The sequence below is a fragment of the Zingiber officinale genome, chromosome 6A, assembly GCF_018446385.1.
Source record: "Zingiber officinale cultivar Zhangliang chromosome 6A, Zo_v1.1, whole genome shotgun sequence".
NCBI lineage: Eukaryota > Viridiplantae > Streptophyta > Magnoliopsida > Zingiberales > Zingiberaceae > Zingiber > Zingiber officinale.
The window spans coordinates 132,693,280-132,713,758 of record NC_055997.1 but is presented as its reverse complement, the minus strand read 5'-3'; the positions used below and the strand labels follow the sequence as shown (position 1 = coordinate 132,713,758).

Genomic DNA, 20,479 nt, shown 5'->3' with positions numbered 1-20,479 from the left:
AGAAACGGTAATTATCAAAAAGCCCCCAACTGTTTCTGAATGTTTCAAAATCGCTAAATTTGATTAATGTTAAAATACCTTAATTTTGTTTTATCATCAAAATGATCAAAATACTTATTTTTGCACTCCTAAAATAGTTGATAATAGTTTTTATTTTTTTAAAAAAAAATAGTAATCAAGTCATGTGTGATTTTTTTAAATTTTAGACAAATATTGGTAGACATTTGAAAGTTACCTATTTAATAAATTAGGGCACACATGGAATGGACGGATGATGATTGAGATGGACAAGATTGGGCTTGATTAATATGGATAACTTCGTTTTGAATTCACAATAAAGCCCAAATTAGTTGTCAACCATGACAAAAGATAATACGTTTAAATTCGTCCAGTGTATAAATTCAATTCCATATCATTTAAATTAAAATTTTGATATCGATATGATATATTAAATATACCAATATTAAATCTCCTATACTGAAAAATTCAATTCGTTCCCTACCATTTTACCTACCACTCGAACATGGTAAAATGGAAATAAACTCAAATGAAAACAAATACTTTCTAAAGTATTCGAAAGTATTTGTTTTTATTTTTAAGTAAAAACAAAAAAACAACAACAACAAGCTCTTGCATTAAATTGAACAGTACGGAAACAAAAAATGTTAACGAATATGACAAGTGGAACTGACTCAACTAGTTTCATAAGTTTTCGAAGATGGCTATTTAGCAACTCTCCTCTATATCTCTTTGCTGCACAACAAGAATTGCAGCTTAAATAACAGAACTCATGAGAGCCAGAGTTGCAATAACAATTCAAAAATGTTAATGTGCATCACTCGGTCTCAAACTACTGGAAGACTACATGCGCCGCCGCCTCCATGGAAAATGAAATGGCAAAGCTTCTCGGCAAACAAAGTTGATCGAGTTGTGTTGTCTTCATGAGCTCGCATGGTGTGTTTGGACAAGAGTTTAAAGTTCTATGCTTCCATTCATTACCAGGAGCCATCTCCATAGGATTTCTTAGTGCTGCTACCTTTACGCCGACCACTCATCTTTGCTTTCTTGCTCAACAAAAGCTTCAAACTGGCTTCCAACGTAATGGTCTTGGGGGTGAAACTCTGTGAGCATGGCAAATGATAACAGTCATTTGGAAAGTGAACACATATATTAAGGTAAGAAAACATTTATTGATAAGCATCTGAAAATAGATCTATCATGCTACATTGGGTGTTAATCTCACGGAATGAAATAGATAGGGAATAAAAGTTGTGTTCCTTAGAGAATCAAATAGAGCGAGAATACATTTTTTTTTTAAAATAGAATTAAAGTATGAATATGTCCTTTGGAATAGAGTAAAGAATACATGTAGGTAAGAAGGATGATTTAAGGAATAAGAATTATGAGGTAATTAGTAGTTCCATTTCATTTTTGTAATCAAACATAGAAATGATTCTTCCTTGGGAACTCAACTCAAAGGGAATAAATAACCATTCTAATGAAACAAATGAGCCATCAGATTCTACAGATTCTAAAGTGAGAAATTGAGCATGGGATACCATATCTCTATGAACATGCACACAGAAACCATCTGTGCCTAAGAAATACAAATAGCATCCTGCATCAAATACGTATTAAAACACAAACTTAGGGAGTGCATATTGGCCATTTGGAAGATGGCTATTTCCCACTTACTGAGATTTAATGTCGGAAAAATTATTTCTGTCCACCCAAAATACACTTTTGAATTTTCACCTAACCATACCCACCAGTAATTCAACTAATCAAATAGTGAATGACATGGTAGGAATGCCTCGTGTCATGTTAGTATTTTGTCTGCTTGTTTAAACAGGCATTTTGTAAAAGAGAGTAAACTCCCAAGTAGGGATGAATTCTTCCCTTCAATAAATAAAGGCAAGAAAACAGACTGACTTACAATTTTCAATGACTTATCATTATTGAAGGTTTTAAGAAATTTAATAACTAAAGTTAGTGACAACCAGAGCTAAAGCAGCTTAATTATGGGATTTGAACTAGTTCAGTTAGAAATAGGCATACCTTTGGTAAGGTGACAACAGTTTTGCGATGTTTGATTAAGAACCCATGCTTTGAATGAGCCAACACAACAGGGTATTCATCCGTTGGATGCTTTCCCTATTTTCCAAATACAATCATCATCAATTGCTTGATATAGTCCAAAGTGGAGAATCTGAATCGATAAGTGAGAATGAAGGTTGAATCAAAGCTTACCAAAGTTTTTGGGTACTGGAACAGCTCAATAGCATCTTCCAATGTAAAAGACGCAAAATCTTTGGTCATCTGTAGATAGATTCCAACAAATTCTTGATTCAAATAGATAATTTTGAGTTTTCACTTGATATGCCATGTGTCTCAATTTCCAAAACCAAGAGTTTCAAAAGTTCAAGAAAATAAAATTCATAGACTTAATATAATTTCCTTGAGTGAAAATAGCATATTTGTTACATGATACAATATATGCGAAAAATAAAAAACATGATAACAAGGTCCCAAACAAGTAGCATTATTAACAAATACATTATGAAACCAAGCTTGAACAGAATAATTTTGAGCTTTTAGAGGACAAAAAAGGTTGTGAAGAATTCCCTGACAAGAAATATAAATATCAATGTCAAACTACTGAGGATTTATGCAGATGCATAACAATCATTTTTGGTAGCAATGAGGTATAATCACTAGTTGAAATGTTTGTCATTATTTAACTTGTTGCTCTGAGATTTTTATTCAATTGTCTTGCATATACTGGACGTAAACAAGTTAAGAGAAGATGTTATAGGACTAAAATTTAGTTCAGTTGATCTGGCACAAAATGGTACCGAAACCATATTGCGGCTGGAAATCAAAATTTAGATGCAGAATGATACTTCCAGAACTCCATCAAAGAGATAATTATTCATAATGAGACATATGGTTGTATTTCTCAATATGTCATCCAGGCATATCAACATCATTTGAGGTTGTTCCCAGAGGGACAAATTGGATAAGTAAATTATCACATGGGGGTTTGAAACCAATAAGATCAGATAAACATCTAAGTAACACATACATAACAGTTCTCTACCAATATGCAGTTACAAACCTCAGAAAGAGAAGCTCTTCTTGGTGAGAAACCTTTTCTATCTTCTCCCAATTGCACATAAAATCCATAAGGTCCCTTCTTTAAATAAATCTATTGGAAATGGAAACAATAAAGTTCTTTTCAATGAACACAGATTAAGTTTTGATACATGGGGAAGGACATTACGAAACAAAGGAGGTCAAAGATCATGTGGTAAAACATAATGGTACAAACCTTTTCAGTAGAACCAGGAGAGCATCCCAGAACCTTTGGGATAAAAGACACGTCTATCTTCTCAGCTTCGTCAATGTCGTCGTCGTCATCATTGCTATATAGTGAGCTTGCAATATACCTGCGACATCAAATTGTAAATTAAGTTTAAAAAAATATAGTTTTACTACTTTGAAAACCATGGGCACAAAATTACAGAAATCACGAGTTATGCACATAGTAGAAAATGGATTCATTAAGACAGACATCATTTTCAATACAGAAACATTGAATTTAGATTGATCGTGACTAGAAACATAGAATTTATAAAAATATGGGCAAATGTCCTTTGATGCCAGAGTGTTTCATGTTGCTTGTTTCTGAATGATCATCATGCATTCTCAACCTGCCTTATTCTTTCTTCTATCTACATCTTTTGTCACATTATTTATTCATGAGCCCCCTATTTTTTTCTCATACAGAGATCACAACAACCTCCCTCATAGTCATGATTGCACAATTTCTAGTCCCCTCGGGGCGGTGCGATGGTTAAGACATGGGGTGTTATCACATGAGGTCTTGGGGTCGAAACTCGGCGTGACCGAGCATAACCTCCCCCATGTCTTGGCCATTTGCACTAATGGCTAGTAGCCACCCGTGATTTACCTCCTCCGTGTTGGCCTAGGGACGGGTTGGCGGGGGCGCTGGGGGCGAGCGAATCGCCTTTTATCACATGATTGCACAATTTCTATCCCCTCGGGGCGGGGCGGTGGTTAAGGCTTGGGGTGTTGCCACATAAGGTCTTATGGTCGAAACTCGGTATGTCTGAGCATGCCTTCCTCCATGCTTTGGCCACCTGTACTAATGACTAGTAGCCACCCGTGATTTACCTCCTCCATGTTATCCTAAGGACGGGTTGGCGAGAGCGCTGGAACGAGCGAATCGCTTTTTTTTAGCCACATAATTGCACAATTTCTGCCCCACGAGCTGGCACAGTTGATACTTGCACGTGGTGTTGCTACAATAGATCATGACGTTGATTCTCAGGGTGTGTGAAATGCATCACTGGTCACCTAATCCCATGCAAGGGCTTCAGTGCTGGGTGAAGCCCTTGATTTACCTCCTAGATCGTGTGGAGCAGTTATGGAGGGGCCCAAGTGAGAGTTATCACTTTTTTTTTTTGCTACAATGATTGCACAATTTCTCACTAATTCCCCTGACACTTGTACCTCAAACAAATAGCTGCAGCCTGCAGCTGAAGCAAAATAATTTGTGAATAAAATATACTTTCATAATCATTTTTGCATCAGATTTCACTTCATTCTATTCTAGATGTGGTTCTTGAGGGCCTTCTCCTGCAGTAAGGTATTCGACTGGCTACACTTCTTGTAAACTACCAGCTGGATCATGGAAAAAGAAACCAACACTTTTTCTCTAGCTAACTAAAAATCTTAAGTTTCTGATGTTTGAAGCTAATTGAATATCTAAAAAAAATTATAAAAGTTGGATGTAAGGTACTGTTTTAGCATTCACATTCCGTATCTTTTGACAAAGCAAAGCATCATAAAGGAAAAAAGAAAAAATATCTTGACATACTTGCATTTTGGATGTTGATCACACCCAATGAAAAAGCCAGCACCGAATTTACTGATTTTAAACTTCAATGTCCCCACAGAACAACTGTATAGTACACAAGGACGCATTTAGTTATATGTTAATTGAAGTAGATGATCTGCAAAAGTTAAAGCCAAATAGTATTCCAAACTTTAGTTGTTACAAGATAGAAATGAACAACAAATTTGATGATAGCCAAAGGACCTAAAAATAACAAAGTAAGATCATCTTAACAGTAAGATATGCACCTAGGACATTTCCTGCTACTCAATGAAGCAAATAATAGGTTGTCAAATTTTTTCTCCAACATGTTTTCCAACTGCACAATGAAAACCTCCAATAATTAACAATAAAGAGAGAAAAAGCAGGATAGTGAAGTCTACAATGATAAACATCAATAAAAGTTATATATCAAAACAGGATAGCCTACACCTACCTCAAGGAAATTACAATTGCTTGCTTGGTCACAGTATTTGCTAAATCGTATCCAATAATCCTTCAAAAGGCCCTTCCATTCGGTGGTTCCAGTAGACACATTGTCTAACTGAAAATATTGAAGAATGACATAATAAATACAAAGAAATCAATGAATATTTCATAGAGAAAAAGTTTATATATCATTGAGGCACATGCATTTTAACTATAGCTTGTTAAATAAAACACTTGCTACCATCTTTAAGTTTGTTCTACTAGTAAAAGACATAAAATTCCAACTGTTTCTATTTTCTAATTCTACCAAATAATTAATTCTCCCCAAATCCTTAAACAGTTAACAATTTTCACAAAAATTAAGAAAAACAATTATGGTCCTTTAGATCAATGAATAGACAACAGATATACTAATAATTACAGCAAAATTTTATGGAAGGTTTGGGTAGTAAAGTTAAGAGGGCAAAGAATTAGTTTTAATCAGCAAAAATATACAAGAGTGACTATTAAAGATGATAACCCTCTTGAAAGGAAATGAAATAGCACCATTTGACATTCTTCTGTGAAAATGAAATAACATAACAGCAAAAGCTACAAATTGCTCCAGAAGCTTATGTTTTATCCACAATTACTCTACACAAGATGAAAGTAAAGATTTGGTCTGAACAAGATGAGAAAATGAGAGCACACATATCTATTCCATATATGTAAAACTAAAATTCTATGATCAGTATTATAAGCAGTAATAGAGCCAGTTTTTTTATTATTTATGACATTGTCTCAGATGAACATATCTTCTTTTTCCTATCCACTCAATGCCAAAGAAGTCATAGAACTTAAAGAGAGTTGTTTGGAAGAGTAAACAATAGGATACCTCATTCTCCATGTCAGCTGTAAAACTGTAATCAGCAACCTCTGAAAAATGATGGGAAAGAAATGCTGACACCTGTGGTTATTGAAGAGAATATCAAACAACCAAACAACAGCAGGATCTGAAAGAAATTGAAACATGAAGAAAGGTAAAACAACTGACTAGAAGGTCTTACAAAGCTGAGAGACTTGCTTTAGTAATATTTGATTTTTTTTTTACTAAAGAAATGCTTAACAAGCAACAACCAGAGGCTTATCCTATGAGATTGTATATATGAAAAACTCCCCAATTAAAGGAACTGAACATCCACGTAGCTCTCTTTTTGACTAATTCCCATGGTTTAAAATTTCAAACGGTATCGAAGTTTCAATCTATAGCCAACCCCACTTAGTAGGATAAAGCTTGGTGGTTGTTGTTGTATCGGAATTTCAATTTATGACCGAAACGGTACAGTTTCGATATCGTATTGTGTCGTACTTTTTTTAAATAAAAAATATATTATTATAATATTTGATTACTATAAATATATCTATTAGGTTAAATTAATATTTTAAAAATTAAGATTGAGTAAAAATTAATTTAGTATTAACTAAAATCTAGACATAATAATTAGTATCAAATAAGTTTAAATTAAATTGAATTTAATTTATTTTAATCATTCTAAGAAGAAAATTTTTTCCAATGTATTCAAGGAGGAAAGGAATAAAAAAAAAAATATAAAAAATTCATGTGTTTACAGATGAAAGGAATAAAAAAATTAAAATGATGGGGAAGGAGAAAAATTAAGAGGGGAAAGAAGCATTAAAACCATAAAAATAAATTAATAGTAAAAAAGAAATTGAAAAAAAAACATTCAGCGGCATAGTTAAAAACCTAAAAAATATTAAATTGAAAAACAAAACTCAGCCTCGTGCGCCCGCGAGGCCTCATGCAGGCATCCACAAGGCTATGTGGTGTGCTGGTGTCAGCGTTGTGTCGATCGGCGAGTGAAATATAAACCATGCTAATTCCTTAGTCATTGTGTGCATTCTCTTGATTTGATATCTCCCAAAATGTCAACTAGAGTTGAGAGTTGACAAGTTACATGTCTCCATTTTCTTATTTTTCTTTTCTACATTAAGGAATACATATGCACAACATGCTGGTGATTTAGTGTATTGTGATGTATCTAACCCGATAATTTGGCAGGTATGCCATTTGTTGAAATTGTTATCTAATAACTCCGTATAATCATTCTGAGATTGAGTACACAACTATAATTGCGTCCATAAAAGTTTTGAAAAGCTAATTAGTATTAATCAACTCCATATGAAAGATATCCACCAAGTTCAAAATATTTGCGAAATAGTTTGGTAAGTATAACTTGTTATGGTAAGAAACATCATCTTGATTTGCTCATGGTTACTATGTTTTTTTTCTAAATTATTTCTTGATTGGCCTCTATTCAGATCAAATATCTGCTAATACTATTAATACATCACATCAAGGTTTAAAATTTCCACCCGTGCCGAGATTTTGGTCCTGAACCAGATCGATATGGTTTCGGTGCCATATCGTGCCATGCCGATATAGTTTCGATATTTTTTAAATATAAAATATATTAATTAAAAACTAAAATACTTAACATAAATATTTAAAAAAATAAACAATATAAAAAATAATCTTTAAAAAAAAGAAAAGATATGAAAATAGATAAATAGATAAATACAAATTTTATTATAATTTTTAAATTAAAATAAATGAAATATAAAATTAATTAAATAATTTTATTAAGATGTAATAAAGTCTCTTTAGATTATCTCCATCATAGCTAGGAGTTGATTAAAATAATTAAAATAAGTTTAATTAAAAAAAAAAATCTGAAATTTGACACCACTCGCGAGCCTGCACGACTTCGGCGTTGTCGCGGGATTGCGCGACAAGCCATGGCCGCGGAGATTGTGTGACTCCTTCAGCAAAACCGCGTTGGCCGTGCAAACCCTCTGCAGCGATCGCAGGGTCGCACGATGCCTCTTCGGCGACGACAGCGGAAGGGTTATGCGACCCCTTCGCTGCTATTGCAAGGTCGAGCAACCCCTCCGCTGTGATCACGGGGTTGCACAACACGTCGCACCTGTCGCGGGTCTGGTGCTGGGGTCATGCCGATGCCGGTCGCCGAACGGACGAGATGTTTTGTCTGTTTCGACCGTCTCGGCATGGCACTTTAAACCATGCATCACATGCCACCTGACACAGATCAGCAAGGAACTTTGAGGCTGATTCAGGCTCTTAGGAATTAGGTAGCATTTGAACATTGTACAATGCAATTAATTCCTTTCGGTTAAGAAATTTTGGCAGTCTACTCATGGAGTCAAACAGATGTTAAAGAGCTCAAAGTCCCTCACTATATAGCATCAGGATGACCATCAACAGAATTCAGTACAGATGAAATGGATAAAAAACTAAGATAGCAATGATCTCAATCAAAATTTGCCTTCCTAAAATTTACAATAATTAACCATGCACTAACTACTGTGCAGATCTCATACCATGCGCCCACGAAATTCAGGGAGAAGAGCTCGATTTTGCATTGATATATAGTTTCTATCCTGAACAAAAAGGCAATAGCTGATCAAGACATGGAAAAATATATACAGAAGGAGAACGGCATGTTAATAATTAATAGATACATAAAACCTCAGAAGCAATTACCCATGGAAACTTCTAGTTGCTCCCTAGTATTACAAATCAGAGTAGCTACAATCATCTCAAATGTCAATCCACAAGATGCTAGATTGAAAATAAACACTTGACCGCCGAGACAGACCCAACAAAATAAAATTGCTAAAACCATCTGTAGTTAAACAAGTGCCTTAACGTGAGTTAGAACATGATGTTTCCATGATAACACAATCATACTCTATGCAAAACATAAATGAGAATAAATAGAGTGAAAAAGAGAATCTTAGTGACTATATATCAGCATGCTTCCTAGCAATGCATAATGACAAAATCACTGAGGGTATTTAACCAACCTTGCTTGATATATTGGCCAATAAATAGTTAATTGAACAATATCCGAAACCAGTAAACTTCCTACCTCAATAATCATGACCATTATTAAAACCAATAAAGCAAACAAAATGCATCTCAATGATTAATTAGTTAAAGACAGTGACATATTTCTTGAAATCCAGAGAGACAACACAATCATGACCAGAAACTAATAACATCAGACACAATGACTCGGAGAGTAACACTCTTGCCTTATCAATAGTCTCACAAATGTCACCAAATAAGTAATTTAAAAGGATATTATTGAACATTTCCTCGTATTTCCACTAAAATTTTATATTACACAAAGGAATTGTAATTTTTTTCTTTGCTAAACTCCAGAATTTAGCTTCTTTCAATTCCTTACTCTTTTGATAGAAAATATCACTAGTTCAATTGGGAAACATGAGATATAGATGTCCAAGAAATCATCAATAGTATGCACTTTAAATCGTACTTTCAATGCACTTTAAATCATACCTTCAACACTTTCATTGTAGATGCGTAAGTTGATGGTCTTCCAATTCCAAGTTCTTCTAGTTTTTTCACCTTCATAAGAGTATATACAATGGAAAGTTGGCAACATTAGATAAACTGAAAATCCAACTTTGCAAATTACTGAGAAAGAAATAATAGGAAAAGATAACTAATATTAACCCAATCTTGTAGTAGACCATACTAACCAATGATCCTTCAGAATAGCGTGGTGGTGGTTTTGTGTGATGCTGATGAGAGTGCACTTTATGCAAATTTAAAAAATCATCCACCTGCATTAAGTGAAATCATAGTGCATATCATTCAGCTATTGACAAAAAAAAGTGATATATGCAAAGAAGAACCTAGAAGAGAAGCATTTACTAAGCAACATTATTAAAGTGTTAACAAGCATACATCATTCATAATCGAATAGCGTCACTATCAGACAGAATTTGTCATCATTCTCAGCAGTTGATGTCAAAAACCATATGAGCATGGATATTAACCAAATATTCATTGGTGGGGAAGATCTAAAAACTGATTTCAAATAGTTGAGATACATGCCTTGTTCTTGCTTTTATATTGTCTGTCATTAATGCAGAGATGAGAGATCACTAGACCTAAAAGACGCAGTAAGGAATTATGGATATACCTTCAATTTATGAAGAGCATGAAAAGCTGCAACATTAGCATCCTCTTCTTTCTCATATTTTTCAGGAAGCTGCACCTCTTTGTCCTGGTATACACAAATTTTTGAAATTCTCTAACAAAAGACAAAAAGGCAAAAAAACTAAAAAAGGAGATCAATCATGCAATTTACATATGAAACATCACTTGAAATGTGTTTGATGTGCTACTAATCTCCTAAGGATGTACTTTGAATAACTTAATTCAGAATTTTCAGCTGACTACTTAAAACAAAATTTATTTTTAGACAAACCAGAAAAGTACGGAAGTGTCATAAGTAACCATGCTGACAGTGCTACAGACTTTGGCCTGCTTTTTACCTAGTGCTAACGGTTAGAGGATACTCGGCTACTTGAGAATGGCATTGGCCACCTCCCCAAAATACCAAGACTAACTACCCTTGAACTTAATCAGAAAGAATTGAATTAATCAAGGTACATTGGCAAGTTCATGATACCATTCACCAGAGAACTTGCTTGTCCTATGTGATGTCTTGATGGTAGCATGAATCATGTTCCAAAGCATGAACAGTTCGGATTCATCCAGCTTATGTAACGAGAACACAACTATACACATGGTCTCTTCAGAGGCAACCTATGCACAACAAGATATGCACATGTGGCAGTCTCAGTCGGCATGAGTAAACTTTCTCGTTCTGCTGGCTAACTAGAGCACAAAACAACCTGAGACAACTGGAACACAGCCAGAGTCTTGCTTGAAGATCAACGAAGCTTCCATAAGGTCGGTGAAGCTATCGCAGAGGTCAAAAGGTGTTTCAGGAGGTCACAAGATCACTAAGTGTTTCTGCTCTGCAAGTTCGCTAGGTGTTTCAAGAGTAGAACATCTCGCTAATGTAGTTGGAGTCGTCCTCAGAGGTCAACGAAGTTTCCACAAGGTTGGTGAAGCTTCAAAAAAGCTTCCATGAGGTCAATAATGCTTCTGCAAGGTCAATGAAGCTACAATGAGGCTTCTGCAAGGTCGGTGAAGCTTCTTCTAAGGGGTCAATGAAGCTTTTACAGGATTGGCAAAGCTTCCACGAGATTAAGAAGCTACAGCAAAGCTTTTGCGAGGTCAATTAAGTTTTCCACTGAGTTAGTGAAAGCTTCCTCAGAGGTTACAAGATTGCATTTGCGTTCTGCAAAGGGAAGCTTCCATGATCAATTCCCAGCCAAAGACCGAAGTCTAACACAAAATGCGATTTCAAACATCAGTCTCAACTAAACTTGCAATAAGGAAGGCCTAGAAAACTCCACATCATGCTGAAATGAAAATACAAAAGAAACCATGTCGAAAATAAAATAAATTCCTACTGAGTTAGGAAAGACTCTAAATATAATATACAGAACAAACCTCATATACAGCTTGGTATCCAAGGAATGCAACTTGTGAAGCAGTTGACCGAAGTAACATGCCTCCTTCAGTGTTAGCAATATCAACTTGAATCTACAACAGGCAAACGAATGACAAAGTAAAGGAAAAGAAAGTAAATGCACATCATAGAAATTAAAAACAATTAAGCCCAGTATAGTGAAAAGTAAGAATTAGGGTGGCAAACACCACACACATGCAAACATAGATGTGCATGGATATTGAATAATTGCGTTAGCAGAGAAAAAAAGCTTCACCGTTTCGATACTGGCAGCTTCCATTTGGCATGCCATTGACTGACTCCAGATAAGAGTATATAACTTTAGAGAATCATCATCAAGGATCCCAACTAAAGATGCTGGCATAAATAAAATATAAAACATAGCATAAGCACTGATAAAAGAAAAAAAGCACAAAGGAAGAGATAACTGAGACTAAATCCATATTAAGACATCAAGGTGCCATAACAAATTCCTACTTTAACAGCATACAAAATTAAACAACTCAGTCTTCTAATCGTGTGCATAAGCATGTATGAACTTTCTCTTATTCTAATCAGAATGAATGCCTTCACAAATTGCTACTTTATTTTGGTACAGGTCAATTAAAAAAATCCTAGATATTTTCAAATTAAATGAACTGCAATACAAAATATCATCAAGGGTAGAATAGATCTTAGGATGTACATGGAAATATTTCCAGTAAACTAGAGATAAGGTAAAATACAGCAATCAAATTAGATCAAAAATTGATTATCATTACATGGTAACCTCCGAATGCTGGTAGGCCTAATAGCTTCATGGGCTTCTTGGGCATTCTTAACCTTTCGGAAGTACTTGCGTATGCTTTTTGAAGCATATTCTATGCCGTACCTGTATTTCAGAGATATAAGCATTCAATGATACATTGTGGAGAAAAAATCTTGTAAAAACAAATGTGAAGATATTGAACAATAATCACTTACAAAAGTTATGCATTATAACAAAAAAGAAGACAAAATTATGTTACTATCATAGATTTTGGATCACTATCATAGTGTTTGAATGACTAATCTCTCCGCACATAACATCACTTTTGGTTCAGAAGACATGATCCTTGGAATCTAGTGAAAACTAGAAGATTTATCTGAGAGAAGCTATATGGAACATGGATTTCTGAGCTGTAGGCCTTACCAAGAGAAATACCTGGTTCTTTCTAGATCAAAGCTCACTTATTGAATATAGATGGATTATTAACATCCTTGGAATCTAGTGAAAACTAGAAGATTTATCTGAGAGAAGCTATATGGAACATGGATTTCTGAGCTGTAGGCCTTACCAAGAGAAATACCTGGTTCTTTCTAGATCAAAGCTCACTTATTGAATATAGATGGATTATTAACACACTAGAAAAATAACATCTGAAGAAAATTAGTTCTCATATTATTAACATTAAAGAATTTTAAAGGTTCAATTGTCTAACAAACAATGTACTTCTAGTCTCTAAGGTTACAGTAATTTTGAACTGATTTTCACAATGAAAGGATTATAATGGATAACAATGACTAAAAATTTGTGTCAAAGAAAATTCAAGAAAACAACAAAATGTCACTCAGTTAGCATGACAGAATTTGAGTAGTATAACCATATGTGTCCAAGTTTGAATACTTGGTGCAACCAGTTTGGAGAAGCAACTGGAGGAATATTTAGCAAGTTCCATCTACTGTTGCTTACAATTCCTTCAAATAAGCTAAAGATGGCATTTATCTTCATACTTTATAGCTTGAGGTCAAAATAAATTACTTATGCTAAATTATATCATTAAACATACGCTAAATATAGTGTTGTCTATTGTATAAGCTAATGCAGAATAGTCATATATCCCACCAACATCAAATATGCTTCTGTTACATATACACATTCCTTTCAGAGTTTGTTGAGTGCTTAACAACCATGTGTGTTGATTACATTTCATTCTATCCTTTTTTATTCAGATGAAACAAGGTGAGAATACAATGAGATAATAGAAAGGGTATCAATGCCTCTATGATGAATTCTCACCTATCAAATACTGGCATACTGGATAACCTTGTCGTTCATATCAATCAAAATAGAATAAAGAATGTGAACACGGAACAAACTCTATCACATATCTTTGATTAATGTCAGATTTCTAAACCACAAGTGTCCTAGCACAACTTTTGAAAATCCCAAAATGTGGCACGGCATGCTTAAAACAGATAATAAATACTTAAAGACCAATTGAAGGTCAATTAATAGTTTATGTAGGTTCACCTTTCTTTGACCAAGGAGAGAATATCCTCGGCAGCTTCATTAGAAACCTTGGGACAAAAAGGCAAAAAATTATTCAACAGTCAACAACCATTCTGTGATATTGAGTCAGATATTTCTTTCAAAAACATGACATTTGATGCCAGATAGGCTTTATCAATAACGTTAGTAGGAAAGCAAAATAAAGAGGGTGGGCAATTCGAAAAATGAAAAGTAAAATATCTTCCAGAGATTTGACTGTTAAAGAAATACATATAAATGCCTTTCAAAAAAATGGTGATATTCAAACAGTAACAAATCAACCAGAAAGGATGTCTAGCTGGTTTGGAATTCACAATTAGTTGAATGTTCATTGATCACTTGAATGAAAGCATGACATGCAACTAATGCAACAACTATATCCATTCACCAATAGCATATGCCTTCTACAATCTTATCAACAAGGAGAATATATACTTAACATGGATTTATGTGATTATTTTAACTGAATTGTATAATCACTGGCTTTAGTCTTGGTTCTAATGCTAGTTTATTTTACACTTGATTGCCTAATTCAGCTTACTATAATCAGATATGAGAAGTTAACGAAATGTGACTTGGATCTTGGTGATTTATAAATCTCTCTGTCAGAAAATGAACAAGTCCAATACAAATGGAAAAAAATACCAACATTCAATCCATCAGTTCGCATATATGTAATCAATCCGGTTGCTTCGTCATCTGAAAGCTTGATTCCCTCATACAGTTTCTGAGCCAACTGCAAATAAAGGCAAACAAAACAGGTAATTAGGAAAATATGACAATTGAAGGGAGGGGAGAGGGACAATTGGAGTTGTTGAGATTTTAGTGTATTTTATGTGCAATCATATATACACTATGCAAAGAATTTTGTCCAAGAAATTACATACTCTACACCTATCATCGCAGAAGAAGCAGCAAAGGTGAAATGTGAAACAGGTTATCAGTGTTGTAAGTTTTTGATCTAATTGAGACGAAAAAAAAGAAAGATGAAAATGATGGAAAGAAATGAAGCGGCAAATGACATGCAAATGTTGGATACTGATCAATGGTAATGATCATTGATTGTGTTCTTTGGAAGTTAAGGCTCACCTTAAACAAATTATAATGTTCACAGAAGATGAAATGAAACAACATGAATACTTACCTACAACCACACCACATTTTGCTATTTGTTTGCTGTTATGTAGCACGGACACTCCTAACTTTTTTTTTTTGAAGTGTCGGACACGGACACGACACGCAAATATGCGTGTCGGATAAGGCAAAAATCGTGTTATCGACTTTTTAAAAGATTGACCAGTCGGATACGGCAAGGACACGGCTAGGACACTGATGAGACACGTTTTTGGATACTTTTGGGCTCAATTGCAAAAAATAAAAATTTCAAGGGTTAAATTGAAAAATACTAAATTTCTTAAACTGATTAATAAATAAAAACAAATTTGGCCTAAAAACCCTAAATCCTCTCTTTCTTCTCCCAGTTCTTTCCCCTTCTCCTTCTTCTACCGAACAAACACCTTCTCCTGCCGCAGAACAAACAAAAGGGCAGCCCCTATTTGTTTCTGCCGTCGACAAAGGATGAACTGTCGTCGCCCCTGGATGTCGGCCTGCCTCCCTCCTCCGGCGAACTTGCTGTTTGCTGCTGTTGTTTGCGCCACCGGACCTGCTGCTTGCTGTTGCTTCCCTTTGTGCCGCCAGATCTCTTTCCCACCGCTGCGCTCCACTCTCCCGTTTCTGGCAAGTTTACTGTTTTGTTTTTTCTTTTGATATCGTTGCTCAGAATTTCTGAAATCGCTGCCTTCCAAAATCTGTTTTTTCTTCTTAATTGTTGTTGTTAGCAGAAAAATTAAAATGTGCAGCCTATTTTGCAATGGAATAACAGTATAACACTTCTTTAATTTGTTATGCCAAAAGAAAAATATTGTACAATAGGATGTTGGGAAAGCACGTACAGTTTCATACACTCATTGAAGAGGAACAAGATAATACCACAAAGAGTGAAAGTTTTGGTATATGTTCACTATAATCTTCATCTTTTATCTAGTAGAAGTCCACATTATAGTGAAGGAGAAAGTAAGATGTGGGATGTTGGAGCAAATGGATTTGATACCATGGACATGGAGGGTGCTGCTATCCTTGAAATTGCTAATTGTCTCTTGATGAACCTGAATCAGTCTTATTTACTGACGAAGGCGGTGTTGGTGATGAGACCGATATAGATGTTTGATTTTTTTTACTTGTTTAAGATAGATTTGGTATTTTATATTTTGTTATGTTTACTTGTTGTTTGTAATGGATATTAAGATTGATGTAATATGATTTTCTATCCTAGGATTTTTAATTTTTAATACTATATATATATATATATATATATATAATTTTTTTTAATAATCATTGTATCCTAGCAGTATCGTGTCTTATATTTTTTAAAATTTACCATATAACCGTATCCGTAACGTGTTCGATACGATACTCGTACCCGTATCCATGCAACATAGGCTTTCTTCAGTAAATTTTAATGCCTTTCACATAAGTTTTTTTTGCATATCCATCGGGTTTGTTAGAGGTAATTGATTATGTGAAATAGTTTCATATCTATTTAGCATCTTATATGGTTCCTTACATTTTAAATTACTCAGATTCCTAGATGAATAGGAAAGAGATGCAAGGTTGAAGGACCACATACACTCTCCGGTACCATATTTTAGGAACACACCTAGAAAAGTCAATGTCTTCACTAAATCAACATATTATCTAAAATTTTTGGTGTATATCTACATCCATTTGTTTTGCCTCATCTAATCAATGCAATATGTAGACAGCAAAACAAGTCTAGTAGTAAAAATGATAACCCATAACAAAAGGAAGAGAACTTCATAACAAACAAAGAAAAGAAGAAAAGAAGGATGAAAATGTAATTGACATTCAATAAAAAGGTCATTTCAAAAGCTAACTTATGCAGGAAAATATATTATAAATTGATACTAAACAGAAATGACCAACATACTAACAACAAGAAATCATTCTGACATAGATCTCTAACCAACCTTCATTGTATATGCAGCGGGAAAGTTTAACTTGTTTGCTGCATCCTGTTGTAGAGTAGATGTTATATAAGGCATTGGAGGGTTCCTCTGAGCTTTGCCTGTTTTTATATTTTTGACTTTGAACTTGGAGAGCGAAACTTGTTTTTCAATACCCTCTGCCTCTTCGTGAGAACCTATAGAAAGTTTATCCAACTTTTTGGATTTTAAATGGGTTAGATGCGCAAGGAAAGATGTATTCCTATTTGCAGAATCTGACTCTGCATCTCGAAATTCACCATCAATTGTCCAATATTCCTGTTTATTAAATTGATCTATTTCTGTTTCCCTATCACATATCAGAGCTAAAGCAGCAGACTGGACTCGTCCAGCTGACTGGCAACCAGGTAGCTTTCTCCATAGCAAGGGTGATATGTTAAAACCAATCAAATAATCCAGAGCTCTTCGTGCAAGATATGCATTGACCAAATTCATGTCAATCTCTCTTGGGGTCTGTAATGATTTCTTGATAGCAGATTCTGTTATTTCATGGAAAACAACCCTTGCGACAGTGATATCTTCATTCAAGGCATCTTGCTGCTGTAACATCTCATTTATATGCCAAGCAATTGCCTCTCCTTCACGATCAGGATCAGATGCAAGTATCAGGTTTTCAGCTCTAAAAATCAAAATTAACATAAGAGAAAAAAGAATTAAAGCCATGAAAACTTTACCGCAAAAGTAGAATAATGATTGTGAAAAAAAAAAGAAACTAAACAAACAAATAAAATCTCTTATCTTGAGAACAAGGTTGGATCACTTACAAGGGTTTCCCCACAGCTTAATCACATTATAAAACTAGCAACGGATTAATCACATAGCAAGTAGATGAGTATTAAGCTTCTAAAGTGAATTGCAATAGTAGAAGAGATTTAGAAGAATTACATCAACAAATGGATATGATAGCATCAAGAAGTAACATAAATAGGGAGACAGAAACTAAACAAACCACAAGTATATGAGAAAAAAATGAACTAAGACGAGTGAAAACAGATAATATATGGTCAAAAACAGAACCATGTAATTCACAAATTAGCAGCCTAATATGAATTGTCTTCTTTCAATTGAATAGACAATCTTATACTTCCATTTGACACCCTATTTTCAACATTTACTATTTAGCAGCAATTGTAGTTAATAAATCTTTGGGGATTATGTGTTAATTGAGACGATGTATAATTGGAGCTTTCTACCAAAGCAACATGGGTTTAGACTTTAGATACAAAATATTTTCAGTAATTTCCAAAACATCAAAATCAGCTTGAATTGAGGAAATGCTACATATCTACAATAAAAAGGAAAACAAAGTAAGAATGCATGAAGAAAAAGAAGAAATCTGACCCATTTAGTGCTACTTTAATACTCTTAAGATGAGTCCATGCAGCAGCAGGTACCTCCCAGACCATGCTGAAATCATCATCAGGCCTTACTGATCTGGATCTGGCAGCTAAATCTCTCACATGGCCGTAACTAGGCAACACTTCGTATGACTCCCCAAGATATTTTTGGATTACTTTTGCCTTAGTGGCAGACTCAACAACCACAACTGATTTTCCTGAAGGTGGATAAAGAGGTGTGAAAATTTTTTGACGCTTTGCTTTATTTGAAGATTTCTGATAAGTAGAATTGGTTTCATGAGATCCACCCACTGTACTAAGCACTCTTCCAGCAGCATTCAAACCATTCACAGACATTATTGTAGACTGTCCAGGCTTCTTTTTACTACTGTCCTGTTTTTTAGTCTCAGGAGCCTTAGAATCCTTGACGGGAGTTTTGGTCACTGCTTGTTTAGTCTTTTTCTTGACAACTTTAGAATCCTTGACGGGAGTTTTGGTGCTTGCTTGTTTAGTCTTTTTCTTGACAACTTTAGAATCCTTGACAGGAGTTTTGGTGCTTGCTTGTTTAGTCTTTTTCTTGACAACTTTAGAATCCTTGACGGGAGTTTTGGTGTTTGCTTGTTTAGTCTTTTTCTTGACAACTTTAACAGACTCCTTTTTGCTCTCACCAACATTGGATGTTTTACTTGTGATTTTGGTGGTAATAACAGGTGCCTTTTTAGATGACTTTGATACTGTAGCATGTGTTTTTCCATCAACATTGTCACTGGTAGCAGTGGATTTTTTTTGCTTCCTTGCTCCTCGAGACACCTTGGCTGAAGGATCTTGATCCCCTTTACTTTCAATTCCAGACACTTGTGTTTTGCCAACACTGTTTGACCTTGTCTTATTCTGAATTTTCCTTTTTATATTAGATGAAAATAATCTATTAATAAGAAGTTCCCCAGAAAAGTATCTAAATCTAGAACAATTGTCAGCTTGTCGAGTTTGACAAGAGAGACTGTTTCCGATCCTTGAAAAAATGGAGCTCTCTTTATTTGAATGAAGAAGCTTAAAAGTAGTAGCAGCTTCTTTGTATTTTGATATGCTACTGTACATTAATCTCACTCTTGTACGGTGGGCATGCATCCCATAATTTATACTGTTGAAGAAAACTGAATTTTGCAGGCATATCGGCGGAAAATTCTGCCCCAACTTGTACTGAAGCTGATAAACCAGAACCAAAAAAAACACAAAAATAACATTAATTAGCATTGAAAGGGTGACCAGGTATTCCAACCCGTTGAGTGGCAATAGAGCAAACCAAATGTATGTGTGCTCCCTGGCAAATAATTTGGCAAGTGACGTAAATGCACATTGACAAAATGATAACTGACCACATGAGAAAGACAACAGACAGGTATGGAGAAAGAAAGAGGAAGTAGTTCTTTTTATGTGACGCGCGGTAAGTTACTTTCTAACAGTCATCAAATATTTTAACTTTTAAACATTTTGAAAGACGTTGACAATTTCCGATCATCAACACTAAGACACTGAAAAAAAACGTTCTTTTTCTGAAAAATCTTTTTTTTTTCACATAACCAAAATATACTAGCCAGCAGAATTACCATGGTTGAGGTAAGCCGAGAGTGATTAGGCAATGAGCTAGTGAGGAAGAGCCTACGCATCTGGAGCGCCATTCGAGCCGACACGTTTCGATGTCCAAACCCTTTGAAGCAAAACAAACGAAGAAAAAACAAAAAAAAGTATAAAAACTCCCAGCTCAAATCTGAGAGGCAGAACAAGAAACCGTAGGCGGTGTTACTGCAGTGGATGTCGGAACTTGGAGGTTGCAGTAGTTGGAAACAGGGAGGGCATCAAGCGCGCGGCATAGCAGCCAGAGGAGTTATCACAGGAGATAAAGCACCGGAGGCAGGAGTAGAAGGGTTTTGGGGTTTCGCTTTTCGGGCTTCGTCTTATATACCGGTTGGACCGGATACTGG

The 20,479-nt window shown here is 34.9% G+C and overlaps 1 protein-coding gene across 2 annotated transcripts; it reads right to left on the bottom strand.

The window, feature by feature from the left end:
• Positions 1-611: 611 nt before the first annotated feature.
• On the bottom strand, positions 612-20,445 carry LOC121998186 (DNA topoisomerase 1-like). Of its 2 annotated transcripts, none has more exons than XM_042552976.1 (22): positions 20,302-20,445; positions 20,105-20,205; positions 18,502-19,703; positions 17,125-17,779; positions 14,727-14,813; positions 14,060-14,106; positions 12,549-12,658; positions 12,044-12,144; positions 11,769-11,861; positions 10,384-10,467; positions 9,938-10,021; positions 9,735-9,803; positions 8,750-8,809; positions 6,225-6,296; positions 5,358-5,465; positions 5,170-5,240; positions 4,904-4,987; positions 3,332-3,449; positions 3,119-3,208; positions 2,251-2,319; positions 2,059-2,154; positions 612-1,121 (listed from the first exon to the last, which is right to left on the bottom strand). In XM_042552976.1, the coding sequence occupies exons 2-22, from the start codon at positions 20,174-20,176 to the stop codon at positions 996-998; spliced, it is 3,498 nt and encodes a 1,165-aa protein (XP_042408910.1). In that variant the 5' UTR covers positions 20,177-20,205; positions 20,302-20,445; the 3' UTR covers positions 612-995. The 2 variants fall into 2 exon arrangements, with proteins under 2 accessions (XP_042408910.1, XP_042408911.1); XM_042552977.1 differs by having other exon boundaries at positions 20,320-20,441.
• Between the last annotated feature and the right edge of the window lie 34 nt (positions 20,446-20,479).

Bases quoted from the DNA above. Each gene is read 5' to 3' on its own strand.
- LOC121998186 (XM_042552976.1), bottom strand. From the start codon at position 20,176: ATGGCGCTCCAGATGCGTAGGCTCTTCCTCACTAGCTCATTGCCTAAT. The intron at 14,814-17,124 runs GTTGGTTAGAGA...CTTTATTTGCAG, and splicing joins CCGCTGCATATACAATGAAG to TTGGCTCAGAAACTGTATGA. The intron at 3,450-4,903 runs GTATGTCAAGAT...TTGATGTCGCAG, and splicing joins GATCAACATCCAAAATGCAA to GTATATTGCAAGCTCACTAT.